Raw genomic sequence first — 18,314 nt, forward strand, 5'->3', positions numbered from 1 at the left:
AATTTTTCTATACTGCACAAAAACCCAAACACAACTGAGAGAATGTAACACTTTTTATTGACGGATAAACAAAAAGCCACAGAGCTGATAGAAATGTGAATACATCTGCTTTTGTGATATGATGCGTTTGTAATTATTTTTAATAGAAATGTGACAGGCTTAGCAGCACAGTTATACAAGTAATTAAACAGAAGACAACCGTGGTTACAAAAATATCAAAATACTTTGCATAAAAAGGTGCTTTAGTAATAAAATTACAAAACATACACTCTGCATTAGCTGCAACATAATATATATTTTCCACAATACCATCAAACCAAGTGCGACATTACACAACACATAAACATGATTTTGCTGCTCTGTTCTTGATATATTGCACAGGGGTGAGGTACAGTAAAACAGCTAGCTGAGGATGCACACAGTCATTTAAGGTAAAATATAAAATCTTTTGTGGTCATTTGTGGGTAAAAGGCCTTCCTGTCAGAGACACTCATGCAGCCTTTTACAATATATGTAATCGATAAAACATATAGGGATATAATATATTCATTTATGGAATTTCAAAATCAAATATATTTTCTTGCAGCAGACAGCGATGAAGGTGCTTTCAGTTGGGTGAGTTATTGGAGCAGACGCACAGTGTTCCTGAGCCAGCAGGAAAAGGTGCTCTCAGTCTAACATTTATAGAAGCAGAGGAGACAGTGAAGTGCTCGCTACACACTGAAAATATCCCCGCTACATTCAATGCAAGTGGTCATCATTGTGTGTATGAAATGCAGAGAGAATTTTGAATGGCACGTAAATAAACAAGAAAATAATATATATTTGGTCAAAATGGCGCCCTGGTTAATACTGGAGCTGTTTTGAGTTCCCTGCAGGGGTGTTTGCCACAAATTCAGATCTGAGACACATCTGGAGTATGTTTTTCAAATAAGATTAATGTTCAGCAGGCTCATGACACAGTAAGTTATCCCCATAAACGAAATGCTCGACCATCTCCCTTTTTCATTGTGATACACAAAGCCAGACTGATATTCAGTTTGTCCCTGATCCTCTCACCGAGGGCGCGTGGAAGCTGCTGCGTGGACGTTCCAGTCGAGCTGCACGATGTTTGTCACTTACGCCGACTGAAGATGCTCTTCTTGCCGGAGCTCTTGTCTGCGGAGCTGAGGCCGATGAGGAGCCGAGCCTTATCGTCTTCCTCCTGCTGCTGCATGCTGTTGTCCGACTTCCCCTCGGACGCCTTCCCCCGCTGGTCTGAGCCTGAGGCCGGCTTCAGACGCAGCTTCTCCTTTATCATCTGAGCAGAGCGAAGGACAAATAACAGTTTATAAACACAGAACTTATCAATGGCATGGCAAATGAAGGTTACTTCTGACCCTAGTCAATCTTAGTAATGGCAAATACATTTAAATGGTTCACATCACACTGTCCACAGAAAAGGATTTAAGCATTTAAATAGTAGAGAGAAATCTAACAAAATATAGTTTTTTAACAGTTTTAAAAAGGGCACATTTTGGTGGTATTATCCTAATTAACACACTATTTTACCTTGAAGGTTTCAAGTTGTGAGCATATGATAAGGAGTCAAAGTCATAAATGTTCTTCTGTACCTGTGCTACAAGAGCTTTCCGGCTGTCCCTCTTCACAGCCATGGCAAAGTCGAGCCAGGTCCAGGTGTTGTTATGGTACTCCAAACAGGGCAGAACCAGGTTCAGGTCCTTCCAGTCCACACTGCTCTTCTCTCCCTAAAGAATGGGGATGTTTATATATGTAGCATTAGTTCAATATCTGAAAAACATGACGATGATATGACAAACCTTTTTGCATACTTATATATCCAGCCAGAGCGACATTTGTATTTATTTGGGTCATGTTTCTGTCTCCACCAAATGTCTTTACATCACTTCAATATTTGTAAAGGAGGTGATTAATAAAACATGTAATCTATTCTAACGCCTGTCAACACGGCATAATCCAAAATGTCAAAGTTAAAGTGATGATCATTTTTCACAATTAGAGATCTTTTATGAAAGACCTGAGGTGTTTTAATATAACAGACAAATCCTCTTCAGTTATATTCCTCTACAAGTTCTTTATCTAAAAGGAAATTAATAAAACATGTCAGTCAATGCACAGAAATCCCACCTTATAGCTGACACAGAGGGGCACTTGTGGAATCTTGATGTAGATGAAGGAGTTGTTCATAGCCGCTCGCTCCTTCATCTTCTCAATGTCATCAACAGGATGCTGGTGGGAGGAAACAAAGACTTAAATCACATGTCCTTATTTTCTTACTAGTGACATACAGGCACAGACAATCAGAACACCGTTTACCTCTGGAGGTTTCCTGAAGGACCGCCGGACCCCCGCGGTGCGGTTCAGCCCCTGGGTGACACCTTTGCTGGGGCCCATAGCACCCATGGTGTCCTCTGATGACTGCCGGGACTTGACAGCGATACCTGTGACACAGAGAGGGCGTCAGCACTGTGGCCCCTGGGGGACTCTGCACCCTACACCTTAGACTCCCAGCAAGTCTCTCACACACACCTCAAGGTCATATCCGTCGTGACAGAGCCTTTTAATAGCTCAGAGCGATGATATAACACAGTAATGGGCTATTTGATACCAAGTGCACATCCGACGGTGAAAATGGAAACTACTATTGATCCGTTTGTTGGTATAGATTTCCGCCTGGTGATCCCACAGAGAGTAGACTGAGTTACTTAGCGTCCTGAGCGACAACACCTCACCTGTAGTGACCAATCTGAACTTGTCTTCCTCATCAGTGACCTCCTCCTCCTCAACATTTCGTCCTGGGAAGAAGAAGCCCATCATCCTTTTGAAGAATTGGTACATCAGCTGGATGGTGAGAGGCACCACGTTCACCTGATGATAGAAACACTTCCATTAATCACAATCCAAACATTTCTAGTGAATGTGGTTGCGTGTAGATGTGATGTCCGTCACCTCAAAGTGCTCCTTAACAGAGATTCCTCCCACAGGGGGGCGCACTTTACTGAAGATACGCAAAGCAAACTGCCGTGCTGACTGGCATGTGCTCTGCGGACGGATTACAACCTAAAAAAAGAAAAAGGAGTTCAATTCATCCTCGGTGATCGCACAAAATCAAGCTCTGGTGCAAGGAGAAAATCCAACTCTAAATGAGAGCACATATTATTAATGGTATGAACACAGAATGGGCGACAGCACTGGGTCAAGTGAACCGGCTTGAGACCTCGCCTCACATGCATCAATGAACTGTTGAGTGCACATGCAACGATGAGTATGACATTCTGAAGAGTCACTGAGTGATCCCAACTGGACAAACAGGATGGATTTACACAGACGTTGAGTCACTGTTCGAGCTGTACATACCCTCACACGCTGCACAGAGGAAACCAGGCAGAGTCAATAAATATCACAGATCTTTGGGAAATACATGTTGAAAACGTCTCTCGAGAATAGTCAGCTTAAAAAGGATGTTTGTCGTGGATTTGATTACATTTTGTTGCACAATTTAGGTTTAAACAATGTCTGAATAATGAGTGAAACGTACCTTGTAAGATGCATTGGGCAGCAGGTTGTTCATTGTGAACCAGCCTAACTCCAAGAGATGCTCGGCTGTGTCGTCAGACTTGTTCAGCTGTGGGAACAAAGTATTCACAGTTATCAACGACTACCATCCAGCAGCGATAAGTGAAATATGTGATGTCAGCAGTAAGATAACATGTGATACACTGGTTGAATGGGACATGTTATATATTCCTATTATCCTAGTATGTTTCGGGGAATACAGAATGTTGAATAAAGTGTAAATAAGGGTTACAGTCGGTCACGTGTAATAAAAGAAGATTTGAGAGACTAGGGTTGCAACTCACACATTGTTCCATTATTGATTAATATGGAGATTTTTTGTTAGATTATTAAATTAATGTTTTGGTCTATAAAACGTTTTTTAAAAAGTACAAAAAAATGTCCAACCCAGTTTCACAAAGTCTTCCACTGTTAGTTCAAAACCCAAGACATACAGTTTAAGATATTAAACAGAGAAAAGCAGCACATCTACATGTATGAGTGGCGGAACACAGAACCTTTGCATGAAAACCTTTGTTATCAAAGTAGTTGGAAATAAATCTGCCGTGGGACTATGAAACTCTGGAGTGGACAGATCATGTAGTAAGATGTCAGGAAAGTTGTCAGCACTGTGGAAGATAAGAAGTGTTCCTATATAATAACCACCGCTCACCTTACTGTACATAAATCTCTGCAGCTCTAACTCAGCGATGCCAAGCTGGCCGTCTTCTTCGGTCAGACACCAGCGGGCCTGGGCAAAGCAGATCTCTGTCCTCCTGACCACGCTCACATCCTCCGGGGGCTTACGCAGCTCCAGCTTGTTTGCCCTCTGCAGCTGAAAGTCCTTAAAACACCTGAAATAAAAAAGAAATATATTAATTCAGTCATTTGTGCAATATTTTCTCGATGTGAATGAGTGCTGATGTGAGACCTGATGAGAATGTTGAGCTCTTCACTCTTCATCTGCATGTCGTTCTTCTCCTGGTTCAGCTGGTTCTGCAGTCTCGTGTTGATCTCCATCAGCTCGTCGCCGCTCAGTTCCTCAGTTTGTGCCTGCAACACAACATCATCAGTTTTTTTAAATGTAAACTCATACTTTTATATAACAGTTGAGCACCCACGAGCCTGATGCCTCACCCTGATGTTGGAGTAGATCTGTTTCTCCAGGCGTCTGATCAGAGCGAGGTGCTGCCTGACGGCCTCCTGGAGGTGCAGGATGCTGCTGCGCTGCTCCTCAGGGTTACTGGAGATCTCCAGCTGAAAGCGCACACGCTGCTTCTTCTCACTGTGTTCCTGCAGGTGAAACATAAAGAATAAGCATCGCCAAGCACAAGGAAAGGTACTTTCATCTGATGCTCCGGCCTACCTTGCGCCTGGGCTCCACGTGCAGCAGCAGGTTGTTGACGATGTCCAGGATCATAGCGTACTGAACAGGGTTAGTGGATATCTCTAGATCGTGGTGAATGAGCGTGAAGGTGTCCACAGCTCCTGTTAAATCCACATAATAAAGCACATATGTCATATTTGGTGACTGAGTAAAAACCTTCTTTATTGTAATAAGTATAAAAGCAGTAAAATGCCCTTTTTTTAAAAGAACATCCATAAACATTCATCTGTTTTCATCCTGCAAAAGATTTATCTAATATATCGTATTCCATTTACTTGTATATAGACTCTTCTTGCACTATTTCTATTTTATTTGTATTTACTTGCACATTTCAAAACATTCTCTTGCACTATTTGATCTGTTTTATTTGTTCCATGTCCTATATATAGTCATGTTGCACTGTTGGAGGAGCCTGTGATCTAAGTGTTTCATTGCCATATCTACACTGTAGCTAATGTGCACATTACATTACATTACATTGCATTTAGCTGACGCTTTTATCCAAAGCGACTTACAATAAGTACATTCGACTAGGAAGACACAACCTTGAACATGACAATAAAGCCTTGAATCTTGACAAGAACTCTAATGCATTATTCCTTGCAGGTGTTGGATGAACAGTAAACAGTGGCCAGACATACCGGCCTGTTTCTTCAGCAGGTCCTCCTTCTCGTGGTTATTCCTCAGCTCTGGGGGCTTGATCTGTGTGGCCACCTCAGGGTTGATGTCGTGACTGTAGCTGATGTAGTGCATCCGGCAGCTACAGCGCGAGATGATCCGCTGGACCTGCTGAGCCTCGTTCACCTGGGCCGGCTGGTTCCAGTCTGCAGACAGAAAAATGACCATGAATCACCATTTGCCTTTATTTTTATTCTAGTGCAACTAACGTTTGCTTTTCCCCTCTATACTTAATAAGTTAGCTTATTCATAATTCTTTTGAATATTTCCTCGATTATGCCTTATTCTTTACCTGCTATGCCACTTTTTGCCATAACACTTTAAATGTCCCCGCTGTGGGACTAATAGAGGATTTCGGATTCTCTTGGTCCGAAGATGCCTATTTATTCCATGTGGTGAGGAAGGACGATCCTGCATTTGATATTTCATGTACCTGCTGTAATGGTGCTAACCATTCCTCCCACAGCCTGGCCACTCTCCATCAGCTCCAGCACCGAGTCCAGGTTACGCTGCCGGTGCTCTTCTATGTTCTTCACCTAAACACAACACACAAAGCAAATCAGAGCAGAACAACACTCCACGCCAATAAGTTACTATATCGCTTTGGTTGTGATGTCGAAGTTGATTAGTTGGTATTCAAACTAGCTTAACATGCTATTCATCTTTAATCATGGCATAACACAGAAACTTGCCATACTAACTAATTGAACACTTTTTTATCAATGGTTAATAAACAGTTAAAAGGCAATGTAACCTCATTAAGTGTTCCACCGAAACAGAAGTAGATAAAGTAAAACATGAGTAGGCCAAGCGAATATGTCACATGAAAAGGATTATGAATGTTGCTTACCTCCAGCCACAGCTGTCGGTCCTCTTGCTCAGATGGGTTGGGCTCCATGGTGGCAAAGTACTGCATGCCATCCAGCAGACAGGTCCAGGTGGTTTTCTGCTTCAGGGTGTCGTTGTACCAGGATGGGTCGTGCTCACACTGAAGCAGCTGAGCCTTCGCTGCTGACACCAACACGCAGCCTGCCGTCTCTGTGCCCCGCAGCATCATCTGAGGAGAGCGGAGGAGAATGAAACGTTGGGGCAAATCGTCCAGCATTTCAATAAACAACAAATAGAAAACGTTCAAGAAAGAGAGAACACAATATTGTTGTTTTGATAGGGCTTTATCTTGGTGTAGAATTTAACAGCCACTATTTGTGAATTTGAACATGGAAACATACAACCCTGCTATGATGACATTAGGTAGGGACTGACTGACACTGTACCTCAGCCACATCCTAGACTCTATGCATTACATTAATGCACACAATATCTTCTTTTTCATTACTGCACATCTTTTATTCCAATTCTATTTCTACAATTTCAACCAATGTAAATACTGCTATATTTCTTAATGTTTTTAACATTATTATAGTTTTCTTAACATAGTTCTCTGTCTGTGTTTTTAATCTTGGTTTCATTTGTAGGTATGTTTATGTATGCACCACAACACCAAGTCAAATTGTGTCAATGTATCTGGCAATCAACCTGTTTCTGATGAAATGGTCCTGCAGCAGAAAGGCATTTACCTGACAGTTAACCAGTTCGATAAACCAGTTGCGGTTATATACATCGTCGGTCTGACAGGCTGCAATGCCACACAGCTGGTCGCTGACGCCAGAATCCTCCTCTGAAAACACCACAAACTTGTCTGTTTCCTCGATTAGTTTCTGGAGCATCGATGTTCCTGCAAAAAGCGGAAAATAAAATCGTTTAGTGGTTATAAAAAGACTTGACTGATGTCTTTCTTATTGAAGCTACTTCCTCACCTTCATTTTGACTTTTTTCTGCTCTGACGGTGGGCATCACTGGTGTGGTGGGGGCTGTGGTGGGAGAGTAGTTGGAAGGAGAGCGTTTGAGCTTTTTGGTCTGCAGCTGAGTGTCGATCCTCAGGCCCGTCAAAGCTTCAGTGGAGAGGTTTCTCTTCAACACAGACGCCTTTTTATAACCGTCGTACAGCCCAAAGGCGATGTTCCTGTTGGTGGTGGTCCAGGACGCACGCAGGTCTACCAGGCGCAGTTTGTGAGTGTACGAGGCATTCGTCTCGTCCTTCTGGTTCACCTCCTGTAAGACATATTTAAATTGTGTGATTATGAACTCCTCGACAGTGAAGAACGACAGGTACTACAGCTCTCGTTGGGCTTTTACCTCTTCCATGCGGTTGCTCTGTCTCTGGTAGCTCAGGGAGGACAGGCTGACCAGGTGGGTCTTCTTCACCTGAGCGTTCATCTGGTGGTCCGCTGTCTCGTCCCAGGTGGAGGCCATTAGGTGAACCGTCACCTGAGACAGCTCACTAACCATCTGAGTCACATTCCACTCCGAGATCAGCCTCCTCATCACTGTGCCAGCTGAAGGAAAAATAAAAACACATAATAAAAACCCTTAAAAAACAAGTCCATTCACATTTGTTTGTTTTCTGCATTACACTCACAAGAGGCTATAAACGTAAAGGTTTGACAATAAGTCATTTTAATTGGCGGTTGCTTTTTGCATGCGGGTCATGTTGTTCAATGCGCCTTAGCAGTGTTAAAAAGCTAGGTTTCAGATAACAATTTACTCAGTTAAAAATGTAATGTAAATATTTTAACTCCTTGATCAAAGTAATGTCATTTTCTACATTACTTTTTCATTATGTTTACAACAAATGTTTGAAACTGGGCTACACAGCTGAACAGTCTTAAAGACAAACACGACGGCTGTGTGCACTGGACCGTAACCCCTTCTACCATGACAGTCAGCACAAATACACAAACAGTTACAGCCCCAATCTGTGTGTGTGAATTATTGTTTGTTTTTTAAAACTGTATCATGCAGACGCCTGTACCCTGTGGAATAAGTCTCTGTGCCCCTCGGGTGAAGACGTGTCCCTTGTTGCACTCCACTTGGATTCCTCTCTGCTGGGCAAAGGAGGCCCAGTAATGCACCTGGAGGACAGATAACATGTTGAAATGTGCACACATGGAAGATATTAGGTGTAAAGAAATAGATTCAACAATGTGTACAAAATCAAAGTTACTACTGTCCTGTGTGACTACAAATGGTAAACACAGAGCATATCTCAAGTGGACTGTTGCTGGACAACAGCCTAGAAAAACCCTTACTTGTAGTTGTGGGAAGGCAGCTGTGTAGGACATCTGTTTGTAGTGCTGACCCAGCTTCTTGCGGATAGGCCTGAGGCTGTGGAAGAGCTTGCCTCTACAGATTGGTCGAGATACACCCGTCCATGTGGCCCAAAAGTTCTGCATCCAGCGCAGAGTGCTGCTGTACAACAGCATTCTCGGCTGGGAGGGTTCTACAAAAGAAAGTGAATATAGTTATCTAGCTAAATAATAATAATAATAATAATAATATATTTGATTTCAATAGGTGCTCAAAGACGCTTTACAGTGGTTTTATAAAACATGATAAAATAGAATAAAGAATAGAAATAAAAAATAAATAAATATTAAAACAGCAACACAGCATAATTCACAAATTAAAAGCCAGTCTGAAGAGGTGTGTTGTGGTCAGTGTTTTGAAAGTGGGGGGGTCGGTGCAGTCTCTGATGTGTTGTGGAAGGGAGTTCCAGAGGGTGGGGGCAGCGATGGAGAAGGCTCTGTCCCCCCAGGTTCGGAGCTTGGTTCGTATGGGGATAGAGAGGAGGTTCTACATTTCTATGATGCTAGTTTTCCAGCACAGTGGGCTTTTGTATATAGAATATCGATCAGAGTTGCAGGTACCTGTGCCACAGTGCTGGTTCAGGTCCATGGTGATGGAGAAGTTGAGGTTCTCGGAGCGAAAGGCTCTGTAGGAGTCATGAGGTTGTCCTGAAGTCACGTCTGCAACGTTCTCCGCACAGCAGAGCATCACAGCATGGTGGTCATGGGGGTTGCCATGGCAAAGCCATTGGAGGTCAAGGGTCATAAACAGGTTGGGCAGGTGTAGGAAACAGATATCATCATACCTAGTGTGGAGAAAACAGCATTTATATTACTTAACAATCATTGACAAATACAGCTTAAAGTTGCATTACATTTCTCTTTTTGATGCCTCTACTTACTTTGATGCTGTTCTGACATTAACATCTAAATCTCCTTTATAGACAAACTGGCCCGGGTTCCAGTCAAAGTTCAGTGTATTCCACTCCCAGTGCAGGTTTTCTGTGGTGTTGTAAGGGTCCTGCAAGAATCAAGATTCATCTTTATATTAGATAAAGTGATTCATATTATTTACCACAACATGGCTTGCTTACCCCAACAAACTGAAACATACTGTGACACACTGAGTGTACACATTCCAAATGAATTAAGTGATAGATTTGATATTCACAACAATTTCATTTGTAAGCTGTAAACTGTTTTACCTCTGTAGCCAGCTGATGAAGGTTGGCCTGGTCGATGTCCATAACCCAGCGCCCGTGCAGAAGGAGGCGACTTTTGTCCCACCAGGCCACAGGAGGTGAGGGATCCACAGTGGGTTTGGTCAGCAGGTCGACGGACTGGCCAATCAGAGTCCAGGCAGGGTCCCAGCATGGCCCCCACACAATGGTGTACAGAGAGATGTTTGCTGTAAGAAAAAGATGATCAGAAAGAGAAATTAAGGTACAGTGTCTGAAGAGTATTCTTCCCATTAGCCAACAGTAGGACTGCACAACTGGAGCTAAAATTATGTAAATAGTTATATGCCTCTAAAGGAAACGTTATCCTTCCTTCGGTAATATGGACATCCAACATTTATCATTAACTATAGGCATTGTTCCTTTCGCCGTTTGCCCCCTTACTTCTGCTTTTAACTTCTGTTTGGACACATAAATAGTTACTGTATACAAAAGCTGTGACTGGGCAGGCAGAATTACAAGATGGTATACCTGATGGAAACTCATGAAAAAAAAGACTTAAAATAATGATGGTAGGATAACACGTTGACAGCATCATTCCTGTAACTCACATTTTAAATCATAGTAGAACTTCAGTGGTGGCATATTCCTGTGGACCGTCACGTCTCCCCATGGCGAACCGAGTGGGACGGTCTCTTTGCGATGAGCCCTGGTCTGTCCATCCTGCTCCGTCCCAATGAGACGCCCCGACAGCTCCCAGTCCCGGATCTCAAACAGGTAGCGAGGGTAATCCCGGATTCTCACTGACACGGCAGAAAGAGAGAAATCACAGTAAATACTTTTTGTAGTAAAACCGGTAGGACGGTCATTTCCACTTTAGTCTCATCTAAATCCGGTCTCTAATCTGCAAATCACTGTTGTATGAACTTACCCAAAAATGCAGCCAGTTTGAACTTGATAGCACGGCACCACTGGACCACCAGAGAGAGTCCGTCTCTGGGGAAGGGGCTGATCCTGTCGATATCCCTGAGCTGCTCTCTCACCTTCTCCGGCCCGTGCAGAGACTGATCAGCCAGGAATACCAACTCCAGGTCGGACACAGTCCAGGTCAGCAGAGACTTCCTCATGGGCGTGTTTGCGTAGAGGCGGCGTGAGCGCTGGATGTAGATCTCGATGTGCTTTTTCTCCAGTGAGCTGTACAGCTCTTCGATCTTCCTGGCAGGGAGAAGCTCTCCATGCTGCTTGCGCAAATCTGCCACCTTCTTATCCAGAAGCTGAAGACGCTTGGCACTTTCCTTACTCTCATCCTTCAGCAGCTCGTAGTTGTCTCGCAGCTTGATTTCAAAGATATCGTCCAGGAAGACGAAGGAGAACTGGCTGATTTTGAACACGAGGTCGGGAGGCAGGCGGGGGGCGGCGGGGGCTTGGCTTGCGGAGCGATGCAGGGTCTTCAGCCACTTCTGCACGCTGATGGCCATGTCAAAGGTGTTTGAGAAGTCGTACTGGTAAGGGAACTCCACAGTCATAGAGGGGCAAGTGAGGACCCCGACACAGTTGTGAGGAGTTTCGAGGAAGGGGAAGGTTTCTCTGTGCAGCCACATCTCAGGAAGCTCCGAGTGTATGTCCACAGACAGACCCTTAAAGGTGACGATGTTGTGGCCATCAAAGTTGAAGATGACGGACGGAGAGCGTATGTGCATGGAGTCTGTGTGTTTGGACACTGTGAGGGCTTCTGTGTGCAGGAGGATGTAGTTGTGTTCACTAACATGGGCTGTCAATCGAGTGCAGCCCAGTGCAATGCGCACACACAGCGCTCTGCTCTGACCCGGCAGGATTTCACTTTCTGTGGTTTCGACTGGACTGTCCTCTCCTCTCTCTCCGCAAAGCATAAGCCAACAAGCCTGAGCTTCACTCAGGTGCTGATATAAGACCATGTGGTCAGGTGGCGTCCATTCCACGGAGAGCTCCTCTTCACATTGAACCTGATTAAGATATAATATGAATATTGACACAGATATTCCATCATTCAAGACAAATACAACTGAAGGAGATGTGATTACCTGTAAGGTGTGGGTGGTGATGCAGTAAGAAAAGGCTATCTTGGTGAGTTTGAGCACGGGGCTGGGGGTTTGGGAGGAGGGGCTACACGACTCTATGTTCTCTGTGAGTGCTTTGATCGCTGACAGGCTAACACCCTGAAGAGACACCGAGGAGCTGTCTGCAGAGCTCTGCACTCTGACAGTGTCCATTCGCAGAGACACAGCTCCTGAAGAGAACACATGAAATAAACAATGATAATCAAACATGATGATCAACTGAGGAGCAGAGTACTTTGTATAAGCAGTGGTCTTTAACTCAACATAATTAAGGCCAAAGGGCATTTGTAAGAAGATAGCAACTTACTTTTGTTCTAGCCCTAAAGTGTATTGCTCCAATACTTTTGGCCAACTGGAAATTGACTATTATTTTCACAAAAAATATTTCCTGACCTATTTATTGCCATAAAATGGTAAAAATGTGAGAATACAAATTCCTTTAAACCCAAGGTTAAGTCTTCATAGAGATGTATTTGTTGGACAAACGAACAAAAAATGGCCTCATAATTATCAAAAACAGCTGCCGATTAAAATGTATATTTCTATAATCGTGCTGGCTCCACATAAATGACATCTATTTGGGACGTTAAGTCCCTTTAGACAACAGCAATGCTTACTTGAGAAAAATGTAAATGAAAACAGCAATTAGGACATGTATTTTCTGTCAAACAACTAAGAGGCACACCTAAATATATGCTAACGGTTAAACTGTATGTCACATATAGTGAATTATGAAACAAAGCCTACAACATTCATACATAATCTGAAATAACATACCTGCTAGATTGGATAGTGTGAACACATTAACGTCCTCCAGACAATAGTCAAGTTTAAAGAGCAGATGTGGTTGGACAGTGTGGCCACTGGAGGGAGACACTGAGGTCACATCTGGCAGCGGTGAGGTCACATCTGGCAGCGGAGAGACCACGTCACGAGGAACACAGATGAGGGACAGCAGGCGAGACAGACACAGAGCACAGGTCTCCGAGAGCTCCACCTGAAGCCCCTTCAGGCTGGACTCCACGCTCAAACTCGGACACTGGCTGCTCGACTCCATGTGGGGCCGAATTAAACTCCCCTGAAGGGATGAGGTCATAACAAACTTGAGTATGCCAATTCATCCTCTGGTTAACTCACTTACTCAACAAAAACCATTGTATATCCGAGAAGAGTATTTCTTATATTTGTGTGTACCTACCTGGAGACTAAGTGTGTCTAGAATTAGTGCTTCTCCCCACACATGTTTCCCAGGAGGGTGGGGTGCTTGTTGGATATGAGACCCCTGACCCACCCTCCACCAGAAGTTGTCCAGGGACAGTGAGGCACGTCGGTGCACATTCTGGGACTCTGTGCTCTCGTAGTCAACTTTAATGTCAAGAAGATGCCGCAGTTCTATGGACACAGGACACACATGTCATCATACATTTTTTTTTTTCAGAAAGTACATTTAAAGTGGCTGCAGTATAAAGATTTCATTTGTTTTCCAAAAACTAAATGCAACTGGGTTATAAAAAACTCAAGTTAATGTGTAACGTTTAAAAGGGCACTTTAATAAAAGATGTAATCTAATCTAGTTTGGCAGAGATTGACACAAAAGTTGCCTGCAGAATACAAAGCAGAAAGATTTATTGAACAGAAATGTGAGGTAAGAATGATGATGTAAAGTCATAACATGAAGTGGGGTTAAACTTCAACGCACCATACACTCATTCTGCTCTGTAGCAATAACATCTTAGGATGTTCACCTGCCTCCCTGTGTGTGAATGTGCATGTGTGCAGCATGTGAAAGACCTACAGTACCTGCACTGACAGAGAGAAACCCGAGAGCAAAAGGCGTGGTGTCTCCCAGCTGAACTGACACGTTGACGTTGGATACGGAGGAGGTGATCATCACAGGGGCATCTAAGTGAGGGAGGCGCCTGAGGAAAAGGAGGGTGGGCAAATAATCTAATGGACTACACAACACAACGACGTCATGGAACAACAATACAGAATGAGCGCAAACACACATGGATAGGGAAGAGAAGACAGTAAAAAGGGTATTAGATGATATTGTATGTTATCGTCACTGCAGTGGGTGACCTTGAACACAGATCCAATCACTCCAGAAAAGATATCGTCATAGTTCAACCCCAACATGAATATTAATTGCCATTCAGCAATCTAACCCTTCCGTTTTCCTTTTGAGACTTGCCTTTTTCTATGTGCTGCCTTCCTGTGGATAAGCTGTTCCCATGGAAATAGATTTAGCCAATGGGAGAACTCCTGGTGACGGTAGTGGATGATGCAAGTATTGACAGTGAACGACCCTGAGATGTCCACTGATGTAACCTAAATGTAGGAAAACACAAGAGACAGTCAAAATAATGTCAAATATGAGTCATAGGTTTCAGAAGCTTTGTGTTGTGACCTTCAAGTATCTTCCTCACCTGCAGGACTGTCTTCAGCGTGTTCACACACAGGATTCTTTGCCTACTTTGTGAGAGGAGAAGTCCATCTGCCAGTGAAAAACAGGGGATGTGTTATTATTGCTTTCTTTAATTCATTCGCGTCTCTCTGCATTGCGTCCGTCCACTCACCCTCTAGAACGAGCTCCATTCTGCTCTGAGGAAAGCTCAGCTCTGGAGTGAAGCTTTTAAGATGAAGCTGTTCATCGTCACGTCCATAGCAGACTTTTAGAGACTTCAGAGTCCAGTTCAGGTGTCTGTGCAGACAAGAAAACAAGGTATGATGTTAAAATCAGAAGGTCATTCAATATGGAATCAAATGGTGCAAAACAACATTTAAATTCAGTCGTTGTTAACATGTTTACTCACCTTTTCTGGCTGTGCATGGACAGAGTTACATTTGTATTATCAAATTCCACATCGACTTTTTGGGGAACCAGCCCATGAAACCATTCCACCGCCTCAGTCTGGATAAACTCAATGTTTTCACACTCTGAAAGGAAATATTAGTAATATTATAATCTAAATATTATGTACGATTCTATCAAAGATGTTGAAAGTGCTACAGCTAAACAATCTATTTGACAATTGAAAAAACAAATACTATCACATTTCCATTTGATATAAATCCTTTGTCTGATTTTTCTTTCAACTTGTTTTTGTGTGTGCTGTATATCAGATAACCTGAGTGAGCTAATATGTCACATTCAGGCAACACTATCAACCTTAACAATGTCTATGCTACTTTATTAACAATGCATTTCTTAATTTCTCATGTAGTTAATAATGTCCCAAAAGACCTGCAGATATATCAAATTGAATTAAAATAAATGCAATAACACATGTAAATGTTATTCTAAATACCTGACATCATTTTTACCAACCTCTTCTCCATTTTTAAAATGACAGCATAACCTACACTTCATTTGATCGAGGAGGTTAAACGTTATCTTTTCCCCTGAGCATGTAGAGATTTCAACAACCACAGAGGTTAATAAAGTAGGTTGTTGTACGACATGACCTTGTCCTCGTTTTCTTGGCGGTTAGCAGAACTGCTAAAAATATCACAGACTGCAGTAGACATCCAGACATTTTAGAATAAGCAGAAGCTTTCTGATGTAAGTCAGTGGAAATAACCCTTAGTGTTGTCATGGTTAACGTATGCTGTACTTGTTGTAAGTGCAAGTACAGAGGATTATATTAGGCAATAAAGAAAAAAATACAGCCAACAGTTGGACTACATTTATATACTTGTTATAAATGTTGACATGCACTCCTGCAATCAACCAGCAAGATGTGAGCTGAACATCCCAAGATTGATTGGTCATTGCTATAGCAAGTTTGTCACTTTATTTTAATAATGCTTTTGACATTTCAGGGATTAGGCATGCGATTGCTCACCAGATGCATCCTGAATGCTCTTTTTGGGAGACGAGGGCAGCAGGAGTTGGCTGAGAAATAGTCCTTCATGCAGCTCTGCGATCAGTGTCCTCACATTCAGGGACAGACCGCCTGGCTTCATCTCCGGTAGGCTCACCTCTCCAGACAGCAGCAGGCTCAGGGCCACTTCAGCCAAACATATATCCTACAGTGGAGAGCATGTTAGTCACACATTCAATCCCAAGTGTCCATCTCAGAGAAATTACAAAAACTTACCAACTGACTGCTTTTAAGCACTTTACTGCTTAGCTGTCCAACTGAGAAGTCCCACGCCAACCTGATATGAAAGTTAAAACGTTAATGAAATTGTAGCATCATCCGTATATTTCTATTAAATGTAATAGTAAAATCAGACCAATAGCAGACAGAAATGATAGAGTGCATCACCTTTTACTTTGGTGGTCAAGTAACAAGGTGATGCCTGTAACTGTCATGTGCCATAGAGACTCTGACAGTGCTAGGTTCAGGACCATCACATTGATCGAGCTGATGTGGAACGACAGTAGCTGAAAATAGATAGATAAGAAGGGGTAAGATAATGTCTACAAATAAGTCTATTTAAAGATTGAGATACTGTGAGGCTCCATACTTGTGACAGAAAGCGTAGCGTTGTGGGGCTGACGGAAAACTTCCCAGACTTTTTCCCATGGCTCTTCGTTACCGTAGATCTGAGTGGTGCTTGCAAGTCAAACCTAACTCTGGTTTCGCCAACACACAACGCCAGGTACCTCCTGCAACACAAACATGCACTAGCTGTTGCAAATAACCACGGTATTTTCATATATAAAAGGATTCAAATATTTTACTGATTTGCCGATAGATTTTATCTCTAACTATCCAACTGACAAAGAAATGTGACAACTTACGGCAAATCCTGGTTGAGAAGTTTACTTGAAATCCATATTCTGTCAATTTCCTGTCAAAAAGATAATCCCTTTTTATGGTGAAGTCAAAAAGTACGTTTGATATAATTTTTGACAGTTTATAAACAAAAAAGGTTTACTGGCCATTACCGGGTCAAACTGTTACTCCTGAAATGGGAATAGTGGCCTCCAATGAGCTCACTACATAAATGTCATGTAAACACAGTGTGTCTTACCAGAGTATGCTGGGGGTGAAACTGGATACTAACTCCTTGGACAGAAAACAGCCCGACTGATTTGATCTTTAGATCAGCATTCAGGGCTGTCTGGAAGAATCGCACAGCCAGGGTGCATACGAGCCACCTAGGAGCAAAAGACAAGAGCACAAAATCATTGATTTCGTAAAAATGTGTAAAGAAAACTATGAAAACCAAGGACAGGACCTATCTGGGGTAAACTGAATGTTGCCTACAGAGTATCATTAGCAATCACATATACTGTAGGAATTAAATTACTTCTTACCTGAAAATGAAACATAACAACAAAATCCCAAGCAGAAGAATTAACAGGAAGGATATCAGCAAGAGAGACATGGTGTCCCAAGTTGTTCACACCCAAATCTCGGTCATGGGTCTGGCTGCTCCTCTATCAGCTGCTGTCAGAGGAAGAGATGCACTTCAGTTCAACACACCTCACACTCAGGTGGGCCTGACGGGTTGCTATAAAACGACAATCAATAACTTGTCCATCACTGCAACAGGCTAAGCAACCTCTGCTGTGAGAATTAATAAACGTTGGTTCTGTTTGTTTCAGCTAACAGCTAGCATCACAATGCTAACAAGGCTAGTTAACAAGTGCAGTCACAAACAGAATATGTAGCTAAACTGTATCACCTGCTCAGTCACTAACAGTGTTAAAACATGTCGCATAAACTAAGTCATTGTTTACTACCAATCAGTGGCAGAACATTGGCTCGTTAAGGGTAGCATAGTTAGCCCAAATTAGTCAGTCATGAAATAGTTAAAGATGATTGTCGCCGCGTCATCCAAAAATCAGCAGCAATTCTGTGCTAACAAGCTAACGCTACAGCTAACTTTGCTAGCACAGCTGCTAGACTGCTACACAACTTGGCATTGTTTATGGTAACTAGTGTAGATTTATGTTGCTTTCGCAGGCTCCAGTTAAGTATAAAGATGACTTACCCTGACATATTCACAGCATTGTGTTTCGCTGCAAAGAGCCCTTTCATCTGACAGTAACTCTGTGCTCAGTCAACACTGTGCTCCGCCCTGCTCAGCTGGCACTTCATCTGACCTGCAGCCCAGAACTGGCACTACAGTGGCTGGAGCACCGCCAACAAAAAACTGTGTATGCAAATATTAATCTTTAACTTATGCATTCAAACAAAAAGGTCACCTATTTTTTTATATGTCACACCCACACAAATGCATACACACATACACA

The 18,314-nt window shown here is 42.7% G+C and overlaps 1 protein-coding gene across 3 annotated transcripts; it reads right to left on the reverse strand.

Moving 5' to 3' along the window:
- Positions 1-35: 35 nt before the first annotated feature.
- On the reverse strand, positions 36-18,158 carry LOC117457103 (bridge-like lipid transfer protein family member 2). 3 transcript variants are annotated; one of them, XM_034096977.2, is made up of 40 exons: positions 18,053-18,158; positions 17,373-17,502; positions 17,087-17,213; positions 16,854-16,903; positions 16,577-16,718; positions 16,375-16,493; positions 16,204-16,264; positions 15,949-16,132; positions 14,917-15,040; positions 14,680-14,804; positions 14,530-14,597; positions 14,295-14,431; positions 13,901-14,055; positions 13,299-13,492; positions 12,878-13,178; positions 12,065-12,270; positions 10,936-11,986; positions 10,616-10,807; positions 10,032-10,234; positions 9,729-9,847; positions 9,409-9,632; positions 8,791-8,981; positions 8,514-8,613; positions 7,838-8,037; positions 7,459-7,753; positions 7,219-7,376; positions 6,492-6,698; positions 6,075-6,177; positions 5,605-5,787; positions 4,943-5,064; positions 4,714-4,869; positions 4,508-4,629; positions 4,250-4,430; positions 3,560-3,646; positions 2,971-3,081; positions 2,754-2,889; positions 2,338-2,462; positions 2,149-2,250; positions 1,614-1,748; positions 36-1,300 (listed from the first exon to the last, which is right to left on the reverse strand). In XM_034096977.2, exons 2-40 carry the CDS (start codon positions 17,441-17,443, stop codon positions 1,115-1,117), a joined length of 6,753 nt encoding a protein of 2,250 aa, XP_033952868.1. In that variant the 5' UTR covers positions 17,444-17,502; positions 18,053-18,158; the 3' UTR covers positions 36-1,114. The 3 variants fall into 3 exon arrangements, with proteins under 3 accessions (XP_033952868.1, XP_033952870.1, XP_033952869.1); XM_034096979.2 differs by having other exon boundaries at positions 13,901-14,019; positions 17,373-17,505; XM_034096978.1 differs by having other exon boundaries at positions 17,373-17,505.
- Positions 18,159-18,314: the final 156 nt, after the last annotated feature.

Source organism: Pseudochaenichthys georgianus, chromosome 13 (assembly GCF_902827115.2).
Source record: "Pseudochaenichthys georgianus chromosome 13, fPseGeo1.2, whole genome shotgun sequence".
Classification (NCBI taxonomy): domain Eukaryota; kingdom Metazoa; phylum Chordata; class Actinopteri; order Perciformes; family Channichthyidae; genus Pseudochaenichthys; species Pseudochaenichthys georgianus.

Coding starts and splice junctions, on each gene's coding strand:
- LOC117457103 (XM_034096977.2), bottom strand. CDS start 17,443: ATGTCTCTCTTGCTGATATCCTTCCTGTTAATTCTTCTGCTTGGGATT. Junction 16,719..16,853: donor CTTCTCAACCAGGATTTGCC/GTAAGTTGTCAC, acceptor TTTGTGTTGCAG/GAGGTACCTGGCGTTGTGTG. Junction 15,041..15,948: donor GAGCATTCAGGATGCATCTG/GTGAGCAATCGC, acceptor ATTTCCTTTCAG/AGTGTGAAAACATTGAGTTT.